Raw genomic sequence first — 24,425 nt, forward strand, 5'->3', positions numbered from 1 at the left:
TCCATATATTATGATTTTGAAGAAAATATATGAGAGTGCTACATCCTTTATTAGACTAGACAAAGACAGTAGCAAATTTAAAATCGAGAAAGGAGTTCGACAAGGAGACAATATCTCCGAAGCTGTTTACTGCTGCCCTTGAGGAAGCTTTCAGAAGATTAGACTGGTCGCAGAAAGGAGTCAATGTGAACGGAGAGTACCTAAACCATTTACGATTTGCAGATGACATTGTGGTCATAAGCCACGATCCCAAAGAATTAGAGGAAAATCTTAATCAGTTATGCACAGTTAGTAAGGATTTTGGACTAAAGATGAATATGGCTAAAACAAAAGTAGTGATGAACAAGTATGCCACGGAAAGGGAAATAATGATTGAAGGAGCAGTAATTGAAAAGGTGGAGTCATATACTTATCTGGGACAAGTTATTAGCTGTAATAATGATAAATGGCTGGAAGAGAAGAATAAATTTTGGATGGATAGCATTCAGGAAATATAGTCACATACTGAAGAGCAATATCCCAGTTTGTCTGAAACGTAAAATAATGAATCAATGTATACTCCCCACCATGACTTATGGAAGTGAAACTTGGGCACTCACCAAAAGAATGGAAGAGAAGCTAAGAACTACACAGCGAAGAATGGAACGAATTATATTGGGAATCAGACTGTTAGATAAGAAGAGAAACACATGGATTAGGCAGCAAACTCAAGTAAAGGACATTCTTATCAAAACTAAAGAACTAAAATGGTCTTGGGCAGGACACATAGCTCGAAGACATGATGACAGATGGACTAAGAAAATAACAGAATGGTACCCAAGAGGAGCTAGAAGAAAACCTGGAAGACAAAGGTGGAGATGGATAGATGAAATTCATGAGGTTTTGAGTAGTAAATGGATGGCCAGTGCTCAAAACAGAGGGAACTGGAAAGTTGCTGGAGAGGCCTTCATCCTGCAGTGGATTGAAAATGGCTGATGATGATGATGAACAGCCCAGAAATCCCTATATAATTTCGAACTTTAAATCCAATTAACATGACATAAAAATTTAGAATAATGCCAATTACTTGTTAATTTAGCGGTACCCCCCCCTCCACCAGGAGGTACCAGTTCCAAAAGACGTGAAATATCACCAAAAAAGGGGTTGAAGGAACTACTGAAAGATAACAAAATCAGAATAAATTAAAATAAAATAGACTGACCATTATGCCCCATATCGACAGAGGACCACGAGGCTGTCTGTTCTATAATTTTTTTTCGCTGCATAAGGACCACCGCCATGCAAATCCTCTGCATTGGAGGATCGATCGGGGGAGGAAGGGTGATTTGGTAATTCGATCTTTTCACCGCTGCAACGATTTGTATAGCGATTGAAATGCAGCGATTCCATGACCATTATTGGCCTCGTGGTCCTCTGTCAATATGGGGCATAATGGTCAGTCTATTTTATTTTAATTTATTCTGATTTTGTTATCTTTCAGTAGTTCCTTCAACCCCCTTTTTTGGTGATATTTCACGTCTTTTGGAACTGGTACCTCTCGGGGGGGGGGGGTACCACTAAATTAACAAGTAATTGGCATTATTCTAAATTTTTATGTCATGTTAATTGGATTTAAAGTTCGAAATTATATAGGGGTTTCTGGGCTATTATTTATGTCTAATTTTTATTCTTTTTTTCCGTTCGTTTGTTTATTTGGTTATTTTTATGTTATTTTCGCTCTACAGTTTTGGCCATACTACTGGCTTATGTTTTATTTTATTTAATTTAAAAAAAAAAAAAAAATATATATATATATATATATATATATAGAAACACTTAATAAAAATTTGCACCTGCATCCCTACAAGATAAAATCAATACATAGATTAAATAAAAGGACATCTAACATATGTAATATTGTGAATGGTTCAAATATTTCTCACTGTTTGCAGAGAGGATATAGCTATTAAAATTTTTACTGATGAGACAGTTTCACTTATCTAGTTATGTTAATACACGAAAACCTAGTTAATCTGAAGTTCATTGGATCAAAACACATACATTTAAATTTAAATGGGTACAATTTATGTAAACAAGTTCAGAACGTGTCAATATTAATTAATCAAGAGAAATTTTTAGTCAGACACTTATTAACACTGTGTAGCATTTTTATAATTCTCATTTAAAATATTAATAATCTTTTAGTTTCATTGTAGCAGACATTCATGAATATATGTAATGTGTTAATTTAGTCAACACAGAACAATTGTGCTGTGAAGGAATTCAATTTCTGCATGTAATAATAATAAGATTGCCAAGTTTTGTTCTTGCCACCATTATGTCACATAGTTCAATGTATAAAAGCTATATTAATATGTCAAAATAAGCACTATTTTTTTTCTCTATCAATGTCATACTGGTTACCAGTTCATGCAAGCACTCTATGACCAATTTACTTAGCTGTAATTAACAAGATTAGTTAGTACTATGTTATGAAGTTTAATGAATGAGAGGTGAAATGCAGGCATATACAGCAATACCCTGCATAGCACTGATAATTGGTACCGAAACTGTTCCATGTTATGTGAAACTGTGCTGATTGATGTATAATTATAATGGGTTTTAAATGAATGCGTACCAGAGAAACAGTCTATAAACAAATTATAATAAACCTATAAATAATTTGAGCTTGATAGCCAATTAAAAGGATTTGAAATAAAAAAATGCAAAAATTTTATTAATGAAAATGTAACATCATGAGAGAGATGAGAAAAAAGGTTTATGGTTTATTTAGGTATTTCAATAATGAAGTCTTGTGAAATTGTCTCTTCTTTTTCTCGGCGTACAAGCCTTTGTAGCATAGAATCCCATCTCGTAAAATTTGCCGTATCTTGATGCTATGTTCAACATTCTGATCGCCTTGCAGGCCATGTCAACCCCACCCCGAGAAACTTCTGTTGAAAATTCTCCAATTCTTCTGTTGAAAATTTTTTTGATGCCACTTCAGTGTTATCCACTTCTGAATTGTTTTTCTCTTCTTCATATGCATCAATTTCAATGAGAGTTGCATCATCTAAGTCATTTGTATGTAAGTCAATGCAGTCGTGTACATTGGCAGTGTTCAAAGTTTCAAACCTAAAGTCTTTTCCGATCTTCACAATATCTTCGGCAATTGTCTGAACTTGCCAAAACCAATGAAATCGTTTGCCAAATGGAACAAAACATGCTGCTAAACAGAATGCATGTTGTTGGCAGTGATTTATTATTATTATTAGCCATATGGTGTAAGGAAGCCTAAGGCTTATGCTGCACCAGCCAAAAAAAATTTCTGAGTTACTCAGAGAGAGAGAGAGAGAGAGAGAGAGAGAGAGAGAGAGAGAGAGAGAGAGAGAGAGAGAGAGAGAGAGAGAGAGAGAGAGAGAGAGAGAGTGTCAGAAGTTTGTTATCTGGTTTTTAGGAGCATTAGCAACTAAGGCCATATTGCTCTGGGGATATGTGGTGGTCATTCTGCATCCTCCGTATTTGGTGGTCATGGGCTCGAACCTTGGTCTAATCAAGAAGCATGTGCTACGCACTGCTGCTCCTGCCCATGGAGGCACCAATGCCTTGAATGTAGCAATAAAGTCTTGATCCATGGGTTATAAGAGAGATGTTGGGTTAGGTGGAAGAAAGCATATTTTTATATTTTCAATGAGATCAGAAATTTCAGGTGGATGGCCTGGGCATTGTCTAAAATCAATAAAATTCTGAACTCCATCCCTTCATCTTTGCAGTAACATTCAACTATTGGACAAAAATAATTTGTGAACTATTCTGTAAACAATTCTCTTGTAATCCATGCTTTCTTATTGGATCGCCAAATTAGAGGCAATGTGCCTTTTTACACAATCCTTTAGAGCTCTTGTGTTTTCCGCTCTGAACATGAGTAGATTCAATTTAAAATCCCCAGATGAGTTTCCACCCAACAAAAGTGTTAAATGATCTTTTGATGCTTTATATCCAGGTTGGGCCTTTTCATTTTCAGATAAAAAAGTTCATGCGGACATTTTTTTTCCAGAACAGTCCAGCTTCATTGATGTTGAAAATTTGTTCGTCCTTGAAGCCACCTTCTTCAATGATGTCTTTCAAATCACTGGGAAATCTTGCGGCAGCGTCTTTGTTTGCACTTTCACCTGAGATACGAACATTGTGAAGCCCAACACTGTTTTTAAATCGGAAAAACCAACCACGATTGGATGTAAATATTTCTTTAGTCTCCTCCTCTTCATTTTCCTCTTTTTCCTTCAGCATGTTATAAAGGCTCATGGCTTTCGCTTGAATGATATTTTGACTAAAAGGAATTCTCTTTTGATTACAATCTTCTATCCATATTAATAGAAGACGTTGCATATTAACCAATATCGAACTTCTTTGCTTAGTTATCACTTTCATCATGTAAGATGCTGTAGAAATTTACTGCTCTTTGTACTGATCCTTCTTTTGAATAATCGTTCGCAGTGGTGCTTCATTCATTCCATTTTTGCATGGATTTTAACATACGATGCACCATCTTCATGGCACTTGATCATATCAAGTTTTTTTTCTAATGTAAGCCATTTACGTTTAGTAGCTCCACTGCTTTCATTACTTTTCCTTTTTTGACTCATCATTTCATATTTAAAGGGGTAAAAAAATAAATTAAGAAATGAAAAGTTTGAAAAACTATCACCTTGTCTCGTCAAGATGGAACACTGAACACTGCTGCCGCTGACTGCCTGAGGAGAACTATTGGCACATGTGAGGCAATAGAGTTTGCCTATGTACACGTACCTAGGTTAAGACAATGCAGCATATATGTAGATTACGTGTCTAGGCTATTATTGTAAATTTTCAACTTAAACTTAGTTATTGGTTTGGTTTGGTTTTTTTTTTTTTAGGAGCATTAGCAACTAAGGCCATATTGCTCCGGGATATGTGGTGGTCATTCCCTGACCTTTCCACATCCTCTGTATTTGGTGGTGACAGGCTCGAACCCCGGTCTAATCAAGAAGCGTGTGCTACGCACTGCTGCTCCTTACCACCAAACTTAGATATAAAGTTTATTGTTTCCTCTGAAAACTAACAAATTTATTATAAGTTAAGATACAAAAATATAAACAAACAGCTTTAGGGGCGATGGAACATTTATAGTCATAAAGCAATAAACTTTATGACTATTATGGAACCCAATACCAAAGGCCTTTTGGCAGACTTAAACTTAATTGAAAACCGTGTTATAGTGAAACCCGCGCTGTTTGAAGTCGTGCTAAGCGAGGTATTGCTGTATAGTATTTTATGCAGGATGGCTCCCAAATGCTAATTAAACTCTGCCATGATACACTGTGATGATACAAGAACTCTGCAGAAGCTAGAAATGTGTGCAGTGCTGAAAGAGAGAAATGTAACTATTTCAAAGCTGTTTGGCCTCTTAAAATGGTACCATCTGGGTGGTAGTGCTCAACTGAGAATAAATAACAGCAGACTTCTCTAATGGGGCAGTGTTACTTATTTGAAGTATAAGGGGAAGAGAACTCATTGTGAAGGATTTCACAATATGATGTTATAATGATGATGCGTAACATACAAACTTTGGTTTGTCTTGAAATTCAACTATGTAGTTATGATGCAATTGCACTAAATATCAAAGTTTGAGGTTTGTTTCTGCCCTAAAATTTTACTAGTTTAAGAAGAATGGCTGATTTTTTAAATCCTCCGATGTGGAACATCCATTTTCATTCTCTCTCTCAAATTGAGTATATAAATGTCGTGATGTAAAGACAGTTGCATGGCACCTGCATTGGGAAATCATGCATTTTGTATTGTTAGTGATCACTGTGCTTCTTTCAGCAGTGTAAATAAAATGGATTAGTGAACTCATAACATGAGTTATTTGTTCTGAAATCCCAGTAATTTTTAACTTACCAAAATGTTATTTACAAAACTGCAATATTAATGAAAATTTTATTTATTTATATTCAGATAGGCTTCTTTTAAAACAAATAGAAACAAATTTTCAAAATAAATTATTTTTCACATGATTGAACATGATGCTCTAATCACAAATGTTATTTTCTAAACTTAACTTACTTTATTAAAACACTTTTCCATATGCTTCAAAGCTGTTCTTGCTCCAATCTCATGACCACATGTGACACAATATGTACTCAGTTCTCCTTCTTCTGTATCCCCATCTGTATTCTGAAAAAATTAAACCATATATTTTTAACATAATTCATATAAAAATAATTTTTTATACACTGACATCTCCACACTTCTTTTAAACTTATAATTTCAGTGAACTTCATACACAGGAAAAAAGCTTTAGTTTTACGATCACTGACAAAACATTTTCAGTTACTTTATATACACTATATGACCAAAAATACTTGTAATCCCCCCCCCCCATGAATGTAGTGTACTATGCCAAATACTAAAATATAATACTCGTCACATGCTGCTGCTGTTGATTCAGAATTCCATCATTACTGGTGATAAATTGTGAAACAAAGGCCCAGTACTCTCAACAGAAGACTCCATCTTCTCAGAGGCCCAAAAAAGTAAGATCCAGTGTGAAGATCATGCTTATCGTATTTTTATTTTTTTTTTAACTGACAGGGTTCATTATGAATTTGTTCCACACAGTTAAACAGAGAACCAGGAATACTACAAAACAGTTCTACATTGATTGTGTGATGCCAATTTTTCTACCTTTCCAGGATAGTGTGGGCATCAGTTAGGCATTCAGGCATCAGATGATAAAAACTGACATGTTCACAGTCAGCATAAATACTAAACTTTTCTGGAATGAGTTTCTTGAATATATTTGAACCTCAGTGGAGAGTGTTCCACCAGTGGTAGGTTCTGTGGGGCAAGTTTCTCCATTTAATTTTAAAAATGCACAAAATGAAAACTTTGTATATAAATGTTTTAAATATTAATTTGTTCTTATTTTGACTTGCTTGCCCAATATTAGAGCAAAATTATTTCAAAAAATAAAATCAGAATTTAAGGAAATCACAAAAACTTCATAAAAAACTTGTTTTTCCTTTTTTGATATAATACCATCTTCTAGATCTATTTATGTATTGCTTGATTCAATTTCATGAACTTATGAATCTGAATTCCAGAGAATTTCAGCTTTTGTATGCTTAAAACAGATAACAGCTGATAGGTATGATCTTTGATTTTAAAATCTATTTCCATGAGACCAACTAACTCAGCCATGTTGTGAAAAAGACACATAAAAATTCCTCCTGTCATCAACAGCATTTGAACTCAGGTCTTTTCCACCCGGTGTGGGGAGGGCAACGATCCTAATAACTGTGCTACCCACAAGGGCTCACAGGTACTTAAATCTGGTATGGCAGATGGGAGAAGGGACAACACAGTGATGGAGAGTTTCACAAGAAATTCTTGAATAGGAAGTTCCGAGCATGTAGGAGCATTATCATAATGTATCTGCCAATTCCCCGAAGCCCACCTTTACCAGATATTTTCTCTGATTTCTCTGCCTTAAATAAAAAAAAATTGCATAAACCAGGTGAATTAATGTAAAAACATTCAAAGATTATGAATTTTAACACACTAACTTCCTGATCTGGGGCAACTACTGCCTTTTTTGCCCTGTCGATGAGCTCCTCCAGTTGTTGCTGCTTCTTATCTAGTCGAGTAAGCATTTCCTTTGCTTCCATCTGTTCACTTCTAACAGCTTCCAAAGCTATTCTGTTTTTTTCATCTGCCACACACGAACTGCTTTGCCACTGCTGAATACGATGTGGAAGTATCTCATATATACGACTGCAAATAAAGCAAGAAGAGTTATAAAAGCATAAATAATACTTTGTAAGTTATATAACTCTAATGATAATGTAATAAAATAAAAAAATATAATAATAATATATTTCACAATCTGCTGGAGGTTCTGACAGCTTACCAGTGATAAAAAGTTAACAGAAAAGTTTTATTGCAATTCCCCAAATCATAATGTGATCCTTGAAAATACATTGTAAATAATTGAATGGATAATTTCAAACTGAATAAGAAAACATTTTGTTGGCTAGGGATGTATTTATTGTTAAAATACCCATTTACATTAGCTTTAGAGGGATTATCTTGTTCTAGCAGTTAGCTTTTCTCTCTCCACCAAAGATAATGCAAATCAGTACTGTAACGATAAAAAATGGAAATGTATTTTCTTATCAACACCTAACTATCCAACTTTTTCCAAACTTTTTTCATTTTTTTCAAAGATGTAATAAACATTAATGCAAAGTCTGATCAATTTGACTACTGTTGCAAAAAATTTATTTTAATTCAATTATAAATACTTATACTGTTAATATTCTTCAATATAGTCTCCTTCTGAAATGCACACTTATTCCATCATGCCTACCACTGATCAAAACGTTTTTGGATGTCTCCTTTTATGAATGCTTTTAAGCAGTCTCATTTTGTTTGACCGGTTTTCTTGAATTAACTCAAATTATTTTCCTTTCATGTTCTGTCTTAATTTTGAGAATAGCTAAAGGTTGTATGGTGCCAAATCTAGTAAGGTGAGTAATGGCATGAGAGTAATGTTTGTTGGTCAAAAATCTCCAGATAGAAAGTGATGTGTGACAGTGCATTTTTGTGGTCACCACTTCACTGTTTTTTTTGGTTGTTTACAGTATATTTATGGCAAATTAAATCTCACAACTGCTTTAAAACTTCCCAGTAGTAGGCTGCATTAATGGTAATGCCTGGTGAACAAATTCTGATAATACCATTCTCCCTGCTGTCAAAATATGCAATCAGTATGATGACCATCACACGTGATTTTGATTGCAGTCTTTTTTGGCTTTGGTGATGATTTTTGAAGAATTATAAATTCATTCACCAAACACTTTTTGATCAAATCTTGTATTAACTTCTCAATTAGTTGTGAACTATTAAAACTCCCAACAATCAGTGAAGGTTATATCTATTTTTTTAATTTTAGCACATTAATATAAAAGTTGTATATATTATATATATTTCTCTCTCTCTCTCTCTCTCTTTCTAATATTAAAGGTTGGGAAGGTGATTAACCACTAGAACTAGGCTAGTGGCTAGTTCTAGTGGTTAGGCTATGCTGTTTCAAAATGATTTGGCTCAGTTACAGATATGTCCTGAAAAGTGGCAACTAAGGTTTATCGCTATTAAATATAAAGTTATGCACCTGGAAATAGAAACCTAGGAACAACTTGTAGACCGAAGGTGAGTTAAAGGCAGCTAAGGACAAAAAAATATTTAGGAGTTAATAGTTAATATAATCAGACATGAAGTTTATCATGCAGTATCAACAGGTGGCCAAAAAGGCACATGGGGCCTTATCAATGATTTATCAGACCTTTTCAAGTAGGCGGAAGAATGTTATTATTTCTCTATACAAAACAATGTTGAGACCACACCTGGAATATTGTATTCAGATCTGAAGGCCGACCTATCCTAAAGGAGAAAACAGAACTTCTAGAGAAGGTTCAAGGAAGGGCAACCAAATTAGTAAGGAACACTAATAATTATCCCTACAAGGCAGAGCTTAGAAGATACAAACTGCAAAGCCTGACAATTAGACATGTCAGGGAAGACCTGAAAAAGATAGACAATTCTCTGAAAGAGATAGGTAAATTGAATGAGGAAGCATATTCTCAATGATTGGGAGAAAAGGAACCTGGAAGGAGAAACATAAAACTTTAGAAAGTAACAGAAAGATGGATCTCATAAAGACCTCACTGGGATAAATTCTCTTAAGATGGTTGGAGTATAGGATTTCGTAACGTTCAATCAAAATTAGACGGTCACTAAGAAATAAGAAATAAAAATAAAGAGATCAATAGGAAAAAGTACAATAGACTGAATTTTATTTTTTATTTTTATTTTGGATCTCAGGAGAGAGATCCAATGTTTGGTGGTGGAGGGGGGGATAGAGATACTGAAAAAGTGCATTACTCTGTATCATTTAACCAATCTAATATTAAATTTAAATTATTTGTTATCTAGTTTTTATCGAAAACAGAAAAACCTATAACAATGCCTTCTGTCAACATTCATTTTAACTAATTATTTTGTTTATTACTTGAGTAAGAAAATGAGTTTCACCTATCAGTTTGTTACCAGAGGTAACAAGGTTACTTGTTAACCAGAAGTAACCTTGTTACCAGAGGTAACAAGGTTACTTCTGGTTAACAAGCTGACATATGAAAGTATTGGCAGAAAGCATAACACGGATGTTGACTATTATAGGTATAATTACCAAAACAACTTGCAATGCAAGGCGACTCCACTGTTTTGAAAGGAATGCTTGAACAAAAAAAAAAAAAGAAACCTAAAATAAGGGAGGGTCTTTTTTTCAGATGTATTAACCTTATAGTTATACAAATGCTTATTGGGTAGATAAGAAAATACAAATTATTTACTTCCCTCCTCACATAGGTAATTATCCAATTGACCTCTGAATTTATTCAAACTGTCAGCCTCACATTCAAACTCACAGTTCACTACCTGTGAAAGCAACCTGTTCCAGCAATCAACAACTCGCTGGCTAAAAGAAAACTTCCTACAGAAGATTGTTCTATAGGAAGTTTTGTACAGATTTAAGACCTTACCTACAGAAAAAAATTTTTTTCCTAGAATATATTAAACTTTAGTTTGACATATCATTCAAAATTATAATTACAGAAAAAAATATGGCTGAATAGATAGATCTGTTACTTTAAATAAACTTTACAGGGTGTACAGTTGGCAGCGTGAATTAAACCATACAAACTGAACAATGTAGTCCAAACTGCATATACACATAGAAGAGAAAGAACACAGCTTTCTCTGTATTAGCATAAATCTATTACACATGTGTACCCTCCCCTCCACCCTTATCTCAAAGAGTTGCCATGGTATTACACTATTTCAGGCATACAATACTTCTCTCTATCTCAAAAGTTAAGTGCTTTTCATTAAATAGGAAAGTGCAATTCATCAAAGTGGTGCAACACTGAAGCAATGGGATGAAGTCGGTTGGTAGGGGTTTTTAAAACAAACTGCACAGAATTTTACACACTGTTACTTTAAATAAACTTTACAGGGTGTACAGAATACACACACATACAAAAGAAAGAAAAAGAGGGTTTTTATGTGTTAACATAGATCTTCTCTATATCCTGCCCTCCATATTTACAAATAATTCAAGTAAATAGCACTTATCTCTATCTCACTAGCCAAGAGCTCTTTCTTCAACAGGGAAGTAATTCACTTAACACCAAAGGAACTGAGGAGGGACGGTTAAGAAGTTTCTTGGCTTATTGACTACTTAGTTGTAGTGTGTAGGTTTCCACACTATAGGTGGCGATATTTATCATTCATTATGTCTGTGTATGTGTTCACATGCAAATTTGCATTTTGTGTGGACTGAAAAACCTGGAATAACTAATGGAGGGGCTTTACTTCTGCCTGCGATTGCCTAAATACAACCTTAATTGAAGCAACCTTTAGGAATTCCTCTAGACTCCAACAGGAAGACCTCTCCAGATGAATAACAAATGGTGAATCCACTATCATGGAACGATCAGTAGAGAGCTTTTATACAGATGCCACTATGACAAGTTCCCTAGGTATTGCACTACTCCATATGAATTGTATTTTTCTACTGAATAGACACCACTTCACAACTGAGAAAAGGAGATGCTGTTTATCTGAAATAGTGCAATATCAAGACAACTAGCTGTTACAATGTAGAATTTCAAGTTTTTTTCCTTTTAAGAAATTTGGAAAAGAAAAAAAGTCCTGTTACAGTCTCCCAACTGCATGGGTTATCCACGCAGTTTTTAAGCTGATCGCTTTCTTTCTCTTTCTTTCTTTCTTTCTTTCTCTCTCTCTCTCTCTCTCTCTCTCTCTCTCACTCACTCTAAAATAAAAATATGTACATTTTATCATTATATCGTTTTAATTTTTATATTCCTAATTTATATGTGTATTTTTATAAGTTTTTAATATTTTTTGATATATTTATCTTTATTTTATTTCGATTATTTCAATTTACTTTTACTATTTTATTCTGTTTATTCACTGTGGCAAGAATTTATTATATAAATGCTTCTTTGTTTAGATTTCATCTATCATTATTCTATGTAATAGACCTATGCATTGGTTTCTTTGATACAGTTGAATGTGGTCTCAATTAATAAAATAAACATTATTAGGATATGTTATTTATTAACTGTAATTTTTTTTGTAAATTCTAGAGACATCACACGACACTTGCTCAAGTCCATGTACACCTTCCTACCACATGTTATAGCTGGAGATTATTGCCTTATTTGGGAAAATGCAACTGTACGAAGAAAAAGTCTTAGGAAGGGTGGTAGTTAGAATTAATGACTTTTTTTTTTTCTTCTTTTTTTTTTTTTTTTTTTTTTGTTAGTTGTTGGTGCATCGGCTTCTGTGGTCATAATGCACCTCCCAAACTTTTTGTATTTTTTACTCTGATCAAAGCCCGAGGCGGGATTCGAACCCACAACCTTTGCGTTGCCAGGCAGGCACTTTCCCACCTGGCTAGCCCGGTCGGCATTTAATGACTATCAATGTAACACAACTTCAGCATAACACTCTAGAGAAATATATCGTCGGTTCCCGTTTTACGAGTTCTTGGGTTTACAAGTTTTTTTCAAGTATAAAGTATCAACAAAATTGAAAATATGAACATTAATTGCAATAAATAAATGCTAAACATTCATAAATAAGGCATTTCACACAATGTGCACAGTCTGACTGACAAAAAGCAGTTACCACGCTGATGACACAGTCGTTGCGTTGCTCTTCATTTTCCTGTCTTGTCTTATTTGTCTAAATTTCTAAATTTTGTGATGCATTTAATGCATGGGATACATTTAAATTAACAGGTGACACAGAAGCCTATGATAGTTATAAGCTGGTCTGAGATTAGGCAGACAAAGGCAGATTGAGAAATCTTTGGCAAAGGATGCAAAGAACAACAGTAAAGAGTTCTTTACCTATGTAAACTCTAGAAGGAAAGGGATGAATCAGATTGGTCTACTGGATATTGATGGTTCAACTGTTGATGATCCTGCTCAGGTGGCTAACAAACTAAATGAGTATTTTGCATCTACATTCACACATGAAGGGTTATTCAGGGAGGGGAATGCCAGAGGTGAACTAAACTCCAGCAGTGAGCTAGATGATTTTGTAAAAACTGAGAGGAAAGTGGAAGAGAAATTGAAGATAAACATAAAAAAGGTACCCGGGGTGGCTGTGTTGCTGTTATGTTATTTGGTTTTTTAGGATCACTAGCAACTAAGGCCATATTACTCCGGGGATATGTGGTGATCATTTCCTAACCTTTCCGCATCCTCTGTATTTGGTGGTCACGGGCTCGAACCCCGGTCTAATCAAGAAGCGTGTGCTACGCACTGCAGCTCCTGCCCACCTGGCTGGAGCCGCACCCGGGGTGGATGGGATCTATCCAGTATTATTAAAGGAGGTGGCAAAGGAAGTAAGCAAACCCTTAGCCATAATTATGAGAGCTTCCTTGGACTCAGGAGGGGTACCCATGCACTGGAGATGTACAATTGTGACCCCAATTCACAAAGGAGGATCAAAGGGTGGCACAAGTAATTATAGACCTGTTAGTTTAACTTCTGTTCCATGGAAATTAATGGAGGCACTGGTTAAAGAAGCACTGCAGGATCATCTAGACAAGACTTCAGTTATAGCTTGGACACAGCATGGTTTTTTTAAGGGGAAGTCTTGTCTGACCAATTTGACTGGATAATATGATGTGGTCACAAAGGAATTGGATGCAGAGAATAACTTTGATATCATATATTTGGTTCTTAGAAAGGCTTTTGATACTGTTGCACATGAAAGACAGCTGCACAAATTCGAGCAGTGTGGCATCGGAGGCAAACTGCTGCTGCTATGGATAAAGGGATGGTTGAATGGGACAAGACAGAGAGTGGTAATCAATGTACACTGTTCTTTGTGGACTAATGTTATTAGTGGAGGCCCTCAGGGTTCAGTGTTGGGTCCATTGTTGGTTTCTGTATTTATAAATGATACTGATAATGATATATCAGGCTTAATGTCCAAGTTTGCAGACGATACGAAGGTTGGCAGAGTTTTTAAGGACACTAATGACAGTACACTGCTGCAACAGGATCTAGAAAAGTTGAGCAGATGGGCTGAGAGGTGGCAAATGAATTTAACATTGACAAATGTAAAGTACTACATATGGGAAGCAGTAACCCCAGGGTAACGTATCAACTCTGTGGTACTACACTGACAGTGGTAGAGAATGAAAAGGACCAGGGGTAATTGTGCAGGCAAATATGAAGTATTCTGAGCAGTGCAGATGGTCTGCAAGAGTAGCTAATGGTGTCTTGTCAATGATATACAAGGATGTTTCTAGCAGGGAAAGGAAGTGATTATCCCCTTGTATAAAGCAATGGTCAGGCCTCACCCTGAATACTGTATACAAGACTGGAGGCCTCATTTTAAGAAGGATGTAGAGCTGTTGGAACAAGTAGAGGAGGGCAACAAGATTAGTCTGGAGACTAGGCACCTAGTCTCCAGACTTTATACACTTCAGTCAGATCACCCCGCAGGTGACTAGTCTGGAGACTAGGCACCTGCGAGGTGATCTGATTGAGGTGTATAAAGCCTTTATAGTTTGAGCATGCTCAATGCTGATGAGATTCTTCCTCTTGCTCAGAATAATCACCAGAGAGGGCATAAATTCAAACTGAGGAAAGACAGTTGTAGGATAGATGTGCAGAAGTTTGCCTTTAGCCAGCGGGTAGTTGATTGGTGGAACAGACTTCCATCTTTTGTTGTTATGCCTAAATTTTTGTTGTGATAGCCTAAATAAATTTAAGGCTGAGCTGGACAGGTATTTGGAACAAAAGGAGGGGCGAAATGGGAGAGGTTTTTTTTTTTTTTTTTTCTGGCTGATGCTGCATAAGCTTGCTTTCTTGCATCGTATGCCAATGCTAATGCTAATTTCAAATTTATCTTATTAATACTGTGCAGTAAGTCAAAAATACTATGGAGAGTGATTTTAATAAAAAGAAACAGCAAAGAGGAATAACACTGGAACAAAATATGAGATTACAAGCAAAAATACGACCGGAATGACTGTTAAAGATCTTTGTGCGAAATGCTATCGTGAAATTTATAAAGAAAAGAGAAGACTAATTTGAAAACAAACAACTCTCGAAGCATTTCTGAAGACGACGACAACTCTTTGTGCTTCCAACAAACCAACAATGAGTGTGCGTTTAGTTGACAATGAAAAATAAACATTCTTTAACATTTATGACATACATAATTACTTTATTATAGTTTGATTGATTTTAAAGACTATGTCTTCATTTCTTTGGATAAATGAATCACTGTTTAAGGATAAACTATTTTTTGTTGCCCTTTATTTAACATTACTATGGTCAAATTTCATTGTTGAGAACATAACCCACATTTTTAACATTACGTCAATGGGAATACATTCCAGCTTTACGAGCATGTGCTAGGAGCGAATTAACTCATAAAGTTGAAAACTACCTGTACACCATTTAATATCCTACACATGCTGCACATGTCGTTACTTTCTAACTTTAATTAGCATACAGTTTATCCATAAGCATAAATGCAGGGATTCAACCTCTCATCTAGGAGACAAAACAGATAAAATACTGAAAGTTGCATGCTACATGGATTCTTGCAGAAAGTGGATTGTTGAGTGCAGAAACAGTTCCTTACAACTAATTACACAGTTTCAAGATAGAATTAATTTTTTGTTATCAATGTTTATATTTACAGTTAATTGTAAATTTACTCAAACATTAATTTTTTACATTTAATAATTAAATACAGAAATCCAACAATTACATTAATGCTAATACATTCTTATTATATGGTTATAATAATAATATGTTAAATACTGAGGAAGATACATAAATTATAAGAAAGCAATAAAAAAAACTGAATATTAATAAAAACAGGTATTGTCAAAAGTCAATGTTGAACAAAATTTTGTGATAAGTGCTTTTAAACTCAGGGCAATGCATAACACACTTGGGGCTATGTAGCCCTAAGTGTGTTAAAAAGGATAAATTCAAGGAGGAACTAGACAAACTAATAAAGAGGATGGATAGTTGATATGGAAATTTCTTTTTTTTTTTGGTGATGCTGTTTGGTTGGGCATCCCTGCATTAATGTACAGATCCACAAGTTGCATAAATGACAAATAACTATCAAAACAGCCATCTAGCTGATGGTACCAAATTGCAAATAAACAATAACTGTACTTCTTTTGAGAAGTTCTGATTATTTGTAGTGTAACATCAGGTAACCAGATAGTATTGCCACCTGAAAGAGCATGTGACAGAGAGAGAGAGGGCAAATGAGCAAGCTTTTACATTTAACTTTGTTGAGAAGTTAAATGCCATTCCTGGCACTAATGTGACATTAAATTTAAAAAAATAAAAAAATAAGAGAAATTTAGTGGAAGTTGCAGAAGAGAAGGGAGAAGAAGATATGATCTGGTTGAAGAAGGGAGCAGTGTGACATTAGGGGCAATGTTACTGCTATGGACAAAGGGATAGTTGGATGAAAAAAGATAAAGTGGTTATCAATGGGCTCTGCTGTTCTTGGACTACTGTTATTATGGAGTTTCCCAGGCTTCAGTCTGTGCCCATTGTTGTTTTCTATATTTATTAATGATATTGGTGAAGGCTTATCAGGCTTAATGTCTAACCTTGCATATGATAAGATTGAAAAGGTAGTTAATCACAGTAATCAGGGTATGCTACTGCAACAAGATATAGACAAATTAAGCAGATGGGCTGAGAAGTGGCAATTTAAGTTTAATACAAGTAATGCTCATATAACATGGTAGTTTGGTTCCTACAAAATTTTGTATAATGTGAAACTGTGTTATACAGGAATAAGAACCAGTACAAAAAGGGGGTTGCATTCCAAAAGCTAACAAAAATACACCTTTTTTTTTTATAACTATCGGAAACTTAATTTTTATAATAGTAATAACTAAATATTTTAACTTTATTTTTATAATAGTAGTAACTTAAATAATAATAACTGAACAAACATCTTACCTTACAAACTGTGATGCATATATGTCAGATAATGTACATTCACTTAATTTTCTTCCTCTTCATCGCTGCTAAGCACAATCAAAAGAGAACGTTCTGTCTGTTGCAGAATATCACCTTCTGAACTTTCTTCTGCAGCATCTAGATTTTGTGTATCTTTTACTCTCTTTAAAAAATAGTAATCTGGGTTTGTTTGCTTTTGCTTGATAGATCTTTGTAAATTTCTTGGTATGGGGCTAAACATTTTTGAAGCTCCCTTTTGAACTTTGTGCTCCTTTCAGTAGAAGGAGCTGCATTCAAAAAATAAGATTCTAACTGCTCGGCTAAGTTTATACCTTCCCATATACTTTTTAGTGTAAAATTTGGAACTTCAGAATTTTTATCTGTGCTATTATCCACTGAATTTATTTGGTTTACCTCTGATGCCATTTCCACCAAATCAGCTTTGCAAGTCTCTTTTTCTACCAGTAATTCTTGAACAGCTTCAGTAGTCATATCATCAAAACCTTCCCCTCCTACTGACTTAGCAAGTTCTATTATCACACCGGTTCGACCACATTTCCTGAATGAACTGACTCTGGCCATACATTTTTCCAACACGCATTTAATGTTGACAGTTTTACTTCTCTGAGCGATAAAGCTATGATTCCGATACAGTCCACAAATGAAAACTGTTTCCATGCCTCCATCACTTCGACAGATTCGGAATCAATTTTTTCCAAAATCCATTGTAATGATTTTTTGATGTAATGAGTTTTAAAGGTAGATATAATACCTTGATCTAATGGCTGAATTAAAGAAGTTGTATTAGGTGGTAGGAACATTATTTCAACATTTAGATGACTTAAACCTTTTGGATGGCCTGGCACATTATTCAATAGTAATAAAGCTTTGAAATCTAGATTTTTCTGCTTTAATAAGTAAAAACACTGCATGCACAAGTTACAACAAACAAGATATGTGCAAGTGAGATACAGAGTAATGAATTTCTGAAAATTTATTTATGTTTTTTATATGATTGAATATTTCATGGAAGGGGAAACACATTTCACCATAATAACGGGAAAACCCACAGAATTCCAGCTATCGGAACTATCACAAATGCAATAAGATCGAGTTTACTACCCGATTATAATTGATAGCATTAACAGAAAAGTCAAATAAACCGGAAACTGCAAATTGTTTTTATTTGCAGTGACCTCCAGAAATGTGCTTTAGAAAAATATCACGAAGACGATAATGACTAGCGAGTCAACAGCGGGGATTCACAAAAAGGAATGGAAACATTTAAAAATCACATCTAACATAATAGTAGGGTTTTCCCAGCACAAAAGCTCAAAAATACAGTGTTATGCGAGGTTTCCCACAATTCACTAACTGTGTTAGAGTGAAACCGTGTTATATAAGTACCATGTTGTGTGAGGATTGCCGCAATTTATCAATCGTGTTAGAGTGAAACTGTGTTGTAGAAGTATCGTGTTATACAGGGGCTGCCTGTATTGACAAATGCAAGGTAATTCATATGGGAAGGTACTTCACATTAACCTACCAGCTGTGTGGTACCACACTCAGGGCAGAGGAGAATGAAAAAGACCTGGGAGCAATTGTGCAGTCAGATATGACGTTCTCTAAGCAGTGCAGACAGGTTGCCATGACAGCTCATAGGTTCTGTCAAATGATATACAGGAATTTTGCCATTAAGCATACAGAAGTAATTATTCTATTTATATAAGGCAATGGTTAGGCCACATCTTGAGTACTGTATACAGATCTGGAGGTCTCATTTTAGGAAGGATGTGTATTTGTTGGAATGGGTGCAGAGAAAAGCAATGAGATTGAGATTAATACCAGGAATGGCTTCAGTTCTACAAATTGCAGCATCTATAGACTAGGCACATGTGAGGATGTCTGATTGAGGTTTTTAAGGCTTTGAATGGAATGAGTAAGCTGATGACATCTTTCCTCTTGCTCAGGCTACACATATGAGGGGGCATAAATTTAAATCGTGGAAGGCCAGCTGCATGATTGATGTGTGGAAATTTGCCTTCAGCCAGCAGATAATTGACTGTTGGAATAAACTTCCATTTGGTGGTGGTTTTATAGTGCTGCTTGTTATTGTTATTTGGTTTTTTTTAGGGGCATTAGCAACTAAGGCCATATTGCTCTGGGGTATGCGGTGGTCATTCTCTGACCTTTCCGCATCCTCCGTATTTGGTGGTGACAGGCTCGAACCCCTGTCTAATCAAGAAGCGTGTGCTACGCACTGCTGCTCCTTCCCACCTGGCTATGGAGGTGCCTATTTGATGGTGGAAGTGGGTAGTTTGAATAAATTCAAGAAGGAACTAGACAAACTATTAGAGGGATGGATAGGTGATATGGAAAGTTCTTTTTCTTTTTTGGTGATGCTGTATGAGCTTGCTTTCTTTGCATCATTTGCCACTACAAAAGGTCATGGAACAAGCAAATAATATATTTGCTTGTTCCATGAGGACCACCAGCAGACCTTATAATGTACCACACTTTGTGATAGGCTGCTGTCGTCCCATTAAACTATAAATGTGTACATTCTCCCCCCCCCAAAACTTGCAGCTTTCCAATTCACCTAAGGATGCCTCAATAGCATCAGTATATATTCTTGCACCCTTTCTATTTAAGTGTATCCCATCCATGTTAAACTCTCCAAGATTAAACTGATTGACAAGGTTTTCATCATTTACTCATTCCTTTCTATCATGTCTGAGCAAAATTTCAATTTCAATTTTAATCTTAACTCGCAACTTCTTGTCCAGCAGTGCCCTGTGCCCATTAAGTAAATCCTCATATCACCAATTCTTAATATCAGTACCAATACGTACAACAATATCACCTTTTGTGCCCTTAAAAATGATAATTGTTCTACATCAACTTTTGGCCATGACAGAGACACACCATGGTCCTATTTTACCTAAACTTTTTGCACAATATGTTTCCTTGACAACAGCTACTTCCTTTGGGACAAACACCTTCCACTTTTGGCAATTCCACTGCTGCTGATGCATGAGTGTTGGCACTAGCATTGTGTAGACAGCCAAGAGCCTGATGGTTCTCTAGTTTCAATTCATTCAAGGATAACGACTATGTTCTTCAAGTTCTCATATTTGCCCACTAGAATAGTGAATTTTCATTTATTGTGATTGTGAATTAAAAACACACAAAGTCATCCCCTTTGGTCGTAACATGTCTTGCTAAAGTGGGCTCTGCAAATATGCATGTTATAAAACCCACTTTCATAGGAGAACTATCCTTAGCAATTCTCTCTCTCCCCTGAGGCAAAGCATTCCCATTACTCTGAGCTCTTTGCTTTGCTGCTCTAATCTTAGGTATGACTTTATATATTAATGCATTGAACACAATGATAACAAACGTCTCCCCTATTTCAACTCTCATTTCTGAGTACAAGTTAGAAGAAGCAATTTCACTACTTAATCAGATAAAAACAAATAATAACTGCATTACTAATTGAAACAAAAAATAACAAAAACCAATAAATTTTAAGTAATAAAAGAGTTTACTTAGCAGAGTTGAACATGGCTCCCACATTTAGGACATATGATAAAGTACCAAGAAATCTGTTCTTTTAAATTTTAGAAAACTAAAGCAATAAGGATAATATTTTTAAGGGGAATAAAAGGTATTTATAAAAATGGTAAATCTGCACTGAGGACTGAAGGAAGCATTAGAAACTGGTTTAGGGTTAAACTTGGGAGTGAGGCAGGGCAGCATCTTATCACCACTTCTTTTATAATTTCCATGAACCATTTGATAAAAGAATACAAGTTACTGACAGAGTTTAGTGTAGGAGATATATAAACTTGATCATTATTATATATAGTTGATAATATAATATATTGTTAAATAGTAACTCACAAACTCTTCCAAATGTCTAAATTAAATGCTGTCTCCTATTTCTTTTCATAGGTCAAAATTCACATCACCATCTTTATTGAAACTTCCATCATATTCCAATCCTCTGTCAACAATCTTTTTTGCAGTTTCTCTATCATTATTTGTACACTTAAATGTCTCTGTTACTGACCCATAGTTGGTAATCTCCAAGTTTCCTTCAGTTCTGTGAGTTTTCAGATGACCACTTCTTTTGTCACCTTTTACATCCACCCAACTCTCTTTAAACCACTTAGACCACTCAAAAATGTTTCCTTTTTCATTGCTGCATAAATGGCATATTCTCTATTTCCACAGTTTCACTTGAACTTCTGCCTAACTTTGCACAAAACTTGATCTGTTGCTCTAGCCAGCAAGCATTTGTTTTGAGACAAGACCAAAAAAACTCTCTTTTATTATCAATGCAAATGTTTCTCAAGGATTGGCAAAACTGTTTCACAACTGCAGCATAAGCAAGCACAGATATACTATAAAACATCCATATTACAACATAACACTAAACTGTCAAGGCATTCGGAGAACTTTATTCTCGCATCTTGTACAAAAAAAAAATTAGAATATTTCCCAATTACATTATTCATGCAGCTGAATACCTACTTCTATAACTTTTTTGAATTAAAAGGAAAGGAATGAAATGCAACACATGAAACAGTAATCTCACAGTAACCACAACACTTTCTTTTTTTTTTTTTTTAAATGTTTCATTATGGTACACAGTGACCACATGTTTGATGATCTGCCTTAAAATCATATCAAATATGTTTCACACACCTCCAGAAATAGTTTAATAAAAAAATCATACTACAGTCGAACTTGGTTATAACAAGCATCAAGGGACCAACAAAATTTCCTCATTATAACCATTACTCACTATATCAGTGATGAATTAAATCTGTACCTCCTATTTTCTTTAATTCTCAATAACTTGATAAAAAGAGAGAAAAAACAATATTAGTATATACATTGTGCTGCCCCTTTATTAGGTACACCCCTGCTGTGCACACAAATTGTTTGTCCCACAACGTTGCAAGTCACATGACCACAGTTTGTGGATATAAATGCAGCAGAACAACCTTTCTAGTACCAGTTTAGCATACAAACCATAGCAAGAATGGGGAAAAGGAGTAATCTAATGGACTTCGAACATGGCATGGTAGTAGGTGCAAAACATGCCGGACAAAGCATCTCTGAAATGGCAGTTCTCCTGAACTTTTCACACACCACAGTTTCAAGGGTGTATTGAGAATGGTGCAAAGAAAACCAAAGAAAACATCCTCTCAACGACACTCCTCTGGAAGAAAATCGCTTGTTGATGAGAGAGGTCAGAGGAGGATGGCTAGAATTGTGCAAGAAAACAGACAGGCCACAATGTCACACATCACGTCAGAATACAATCTTGGTGCGCAGAACAAAATATTGCAATGGACCACTAGTCGCACTTTGTCGCGAATGGGCTACAACAGCCGACGGCCATTGCGTACCTTTGTTATCAATGAAAAACAAGAGAGTACACCTCCTGTGGGCATAGCAACACCGGCACTATTGAGGATTGGAAAACAGTTGCTTGGTCTGACAAGTCAAAGTTCCTGATGCATCATGTTAATGGAAGGCTCAGAATTTGGCGAAAACAACATGAATCCATGGACCCATGATGTTTAACTACTGTGCAAGGTGGTGGGGGGGCAGTGTTATGGTGTGGGAAATGTTTTTTTTGGCACATGTTGGGTCCATTGATACCTATAGATTCACGTCTGAATGCCACATTGTACCTAAATATTGTTGCCAACCAAGTGCACCCATTCGTGTTGACAGTATATCCTCAGTCAGATGGTTACTTCCAGCAGGATAATGAACTGGTGCACAAAGTCCGAATCATTATGGAATGGTTCCAGGAACATGACAATTACTTTTCTTTGCTGCAGTGGCCTGTTCAGTCTTCGGATCTCAATCCTATTGAACATCTTTGGGATAAGCTGGAAAGGGCTGTTCGCTGCAGGCCTATACCTCTGTCGAATCTCAAGGAACTGCGTGACACACTCATGTCTGCATGGTACTCCATTCCTGCAAGTTTTCAGCATCTTGTTCAATCCATGCTTAGATCTCAATCCTATTGAACATCTTTGGGATGAGCTCGAAAGGGCTGTTCGCTGCAGGCCTACTCCTCCGTCGAATCTCAAGGAACTGCGTGACACACTCGTGTCTACATGGTAATCATGTCTCCATTCCTGCACAACGTTTTCAGCATCTTGTTCAATCCATGCCTAGACGAATTCAGACTGTTTTGAAGGCAAAAGGAGGCTCAACATACTACTAGGTAGGTGTACCTAATAAAGTGGCAGCACAGTGTATATACATATTATTTGCAATAAAATGCTTGTATTTGGTTTTTAAATTGATCCAACCAACAGCTGTTACAAAATTGTCACTTCAAAATTGTTTGGCAAATTTTTCCGCTTTAGCCTTCAATGTCATACAGTCTATTGAAAATCCAGCACTTCTTTGTGTAGTGAGCCATTGAAGAAATGCTTCATTGACGTTTGTAACCTCGCACTTTCTAAATTTTTTTTCCGGTTATGTTCTTTTCCAGTGTCAAAATGTAAACATGTTTATTCTTCCACAATGTCGATACTACTGAAGAGGACAAAGACAACGTTTTACACACTTCAACAATTTTTGCGCCACGTTCTAAACTCACGAATTATTTTGACTTTTTCACGAATTGAGAGAGACTTTCTTCTTTTAGTAAATATGTTTCCGAAGGAAGGGTTAATTTCTAACTGATTTTACTTTAAAATGACAGTAAAGTGATCTGCATACAAAGTTCTTAGAAGTCCCAAAATGCATACAAAATTCTCAGAAGTGCCAAAATAAATTTATGGTTCAGTGAATACAAGACAATCTGTAAATAGGGTAATGCAACAAGTGGAAAGCCAATGCACTAAAGTACAGCTCCGGCTCCAAAAGGACAAGGTCATAAACCAGCCACTAATTCGATGCAGGTGGTCATAAAAGCTAAGTGACCCTTTTCATTTTCGTCTATTCCAAGAATTGGGTTTTTTCAACTACCCGAGCAATTAAGAATGTTTGCATAGTTAACAAAATTTGTACAGTATATCCATGTAGTACGCTCATTATAACAGTGAACTTTTGTATGGGAATATACATAAATTAAAATCATTATGGTTTTTTGCTCATTACAGCTGTGACCTTGTTATTTCCGTGCTCATTATAACCAAGTTTGACTGCATTTGTTTTGTTTAAAGTTACAGTGCAATAAAAAAATTAGAAGAAACACTGGAGAAACTGATACTGCCACAACACAGAAATCAATAAAATGTTACTCAAAACTACTCA

The 24,425-nt window shown here is 35.5% G+C and overlaps 1 protein-coding gene across 2 annotated transcripts in view; it reads right to left on the reverse strand.

The window, feature by feature from the left end:
- LOC150090180 (CXXC-type zinc finger protein 1-like) overlaps positions 1-24,425 on the reverse strand; it is a 157,309-nt gene that overhangs the window by 38,245 nt on the left and 94,639 nt on the right. For both annotated transcript variants that reach the window (XM_090369001.1, XM_090369002.1), the window contains 2 exons: positions 7,587-7,794; positions 6,085-6,195 (listed from right to left, as the gene is read on the reverse strand). In XM_090369001.1, the coding sequence (XP_090225127.1) occupies positions 6,085-6,195; positions 7,587-7,794 (319 nt within the window). The remainder of the gene's footprint in view (positions 1-6,084; positions 6,196-7,586; positions 7,795-24,425) is intronic.

The sequence above is a fragment of the Mastigoproctus giganteus genome, chromosome 2 (assembly GCF_048544385.1).
Source record: "Mastigoproctus giganteus isolate SK-2022 chromosome 2, ASM4854438v1, whole genome shotgun sequence".
Taxonomy (NCBI): domain Eukaryota; kingdom Metazoa; phylum Arthropoda; class Arachnida; order Uropygi; family Thelyphonidae; genus Mastigoproctus; species Mastigoproctus giganteus.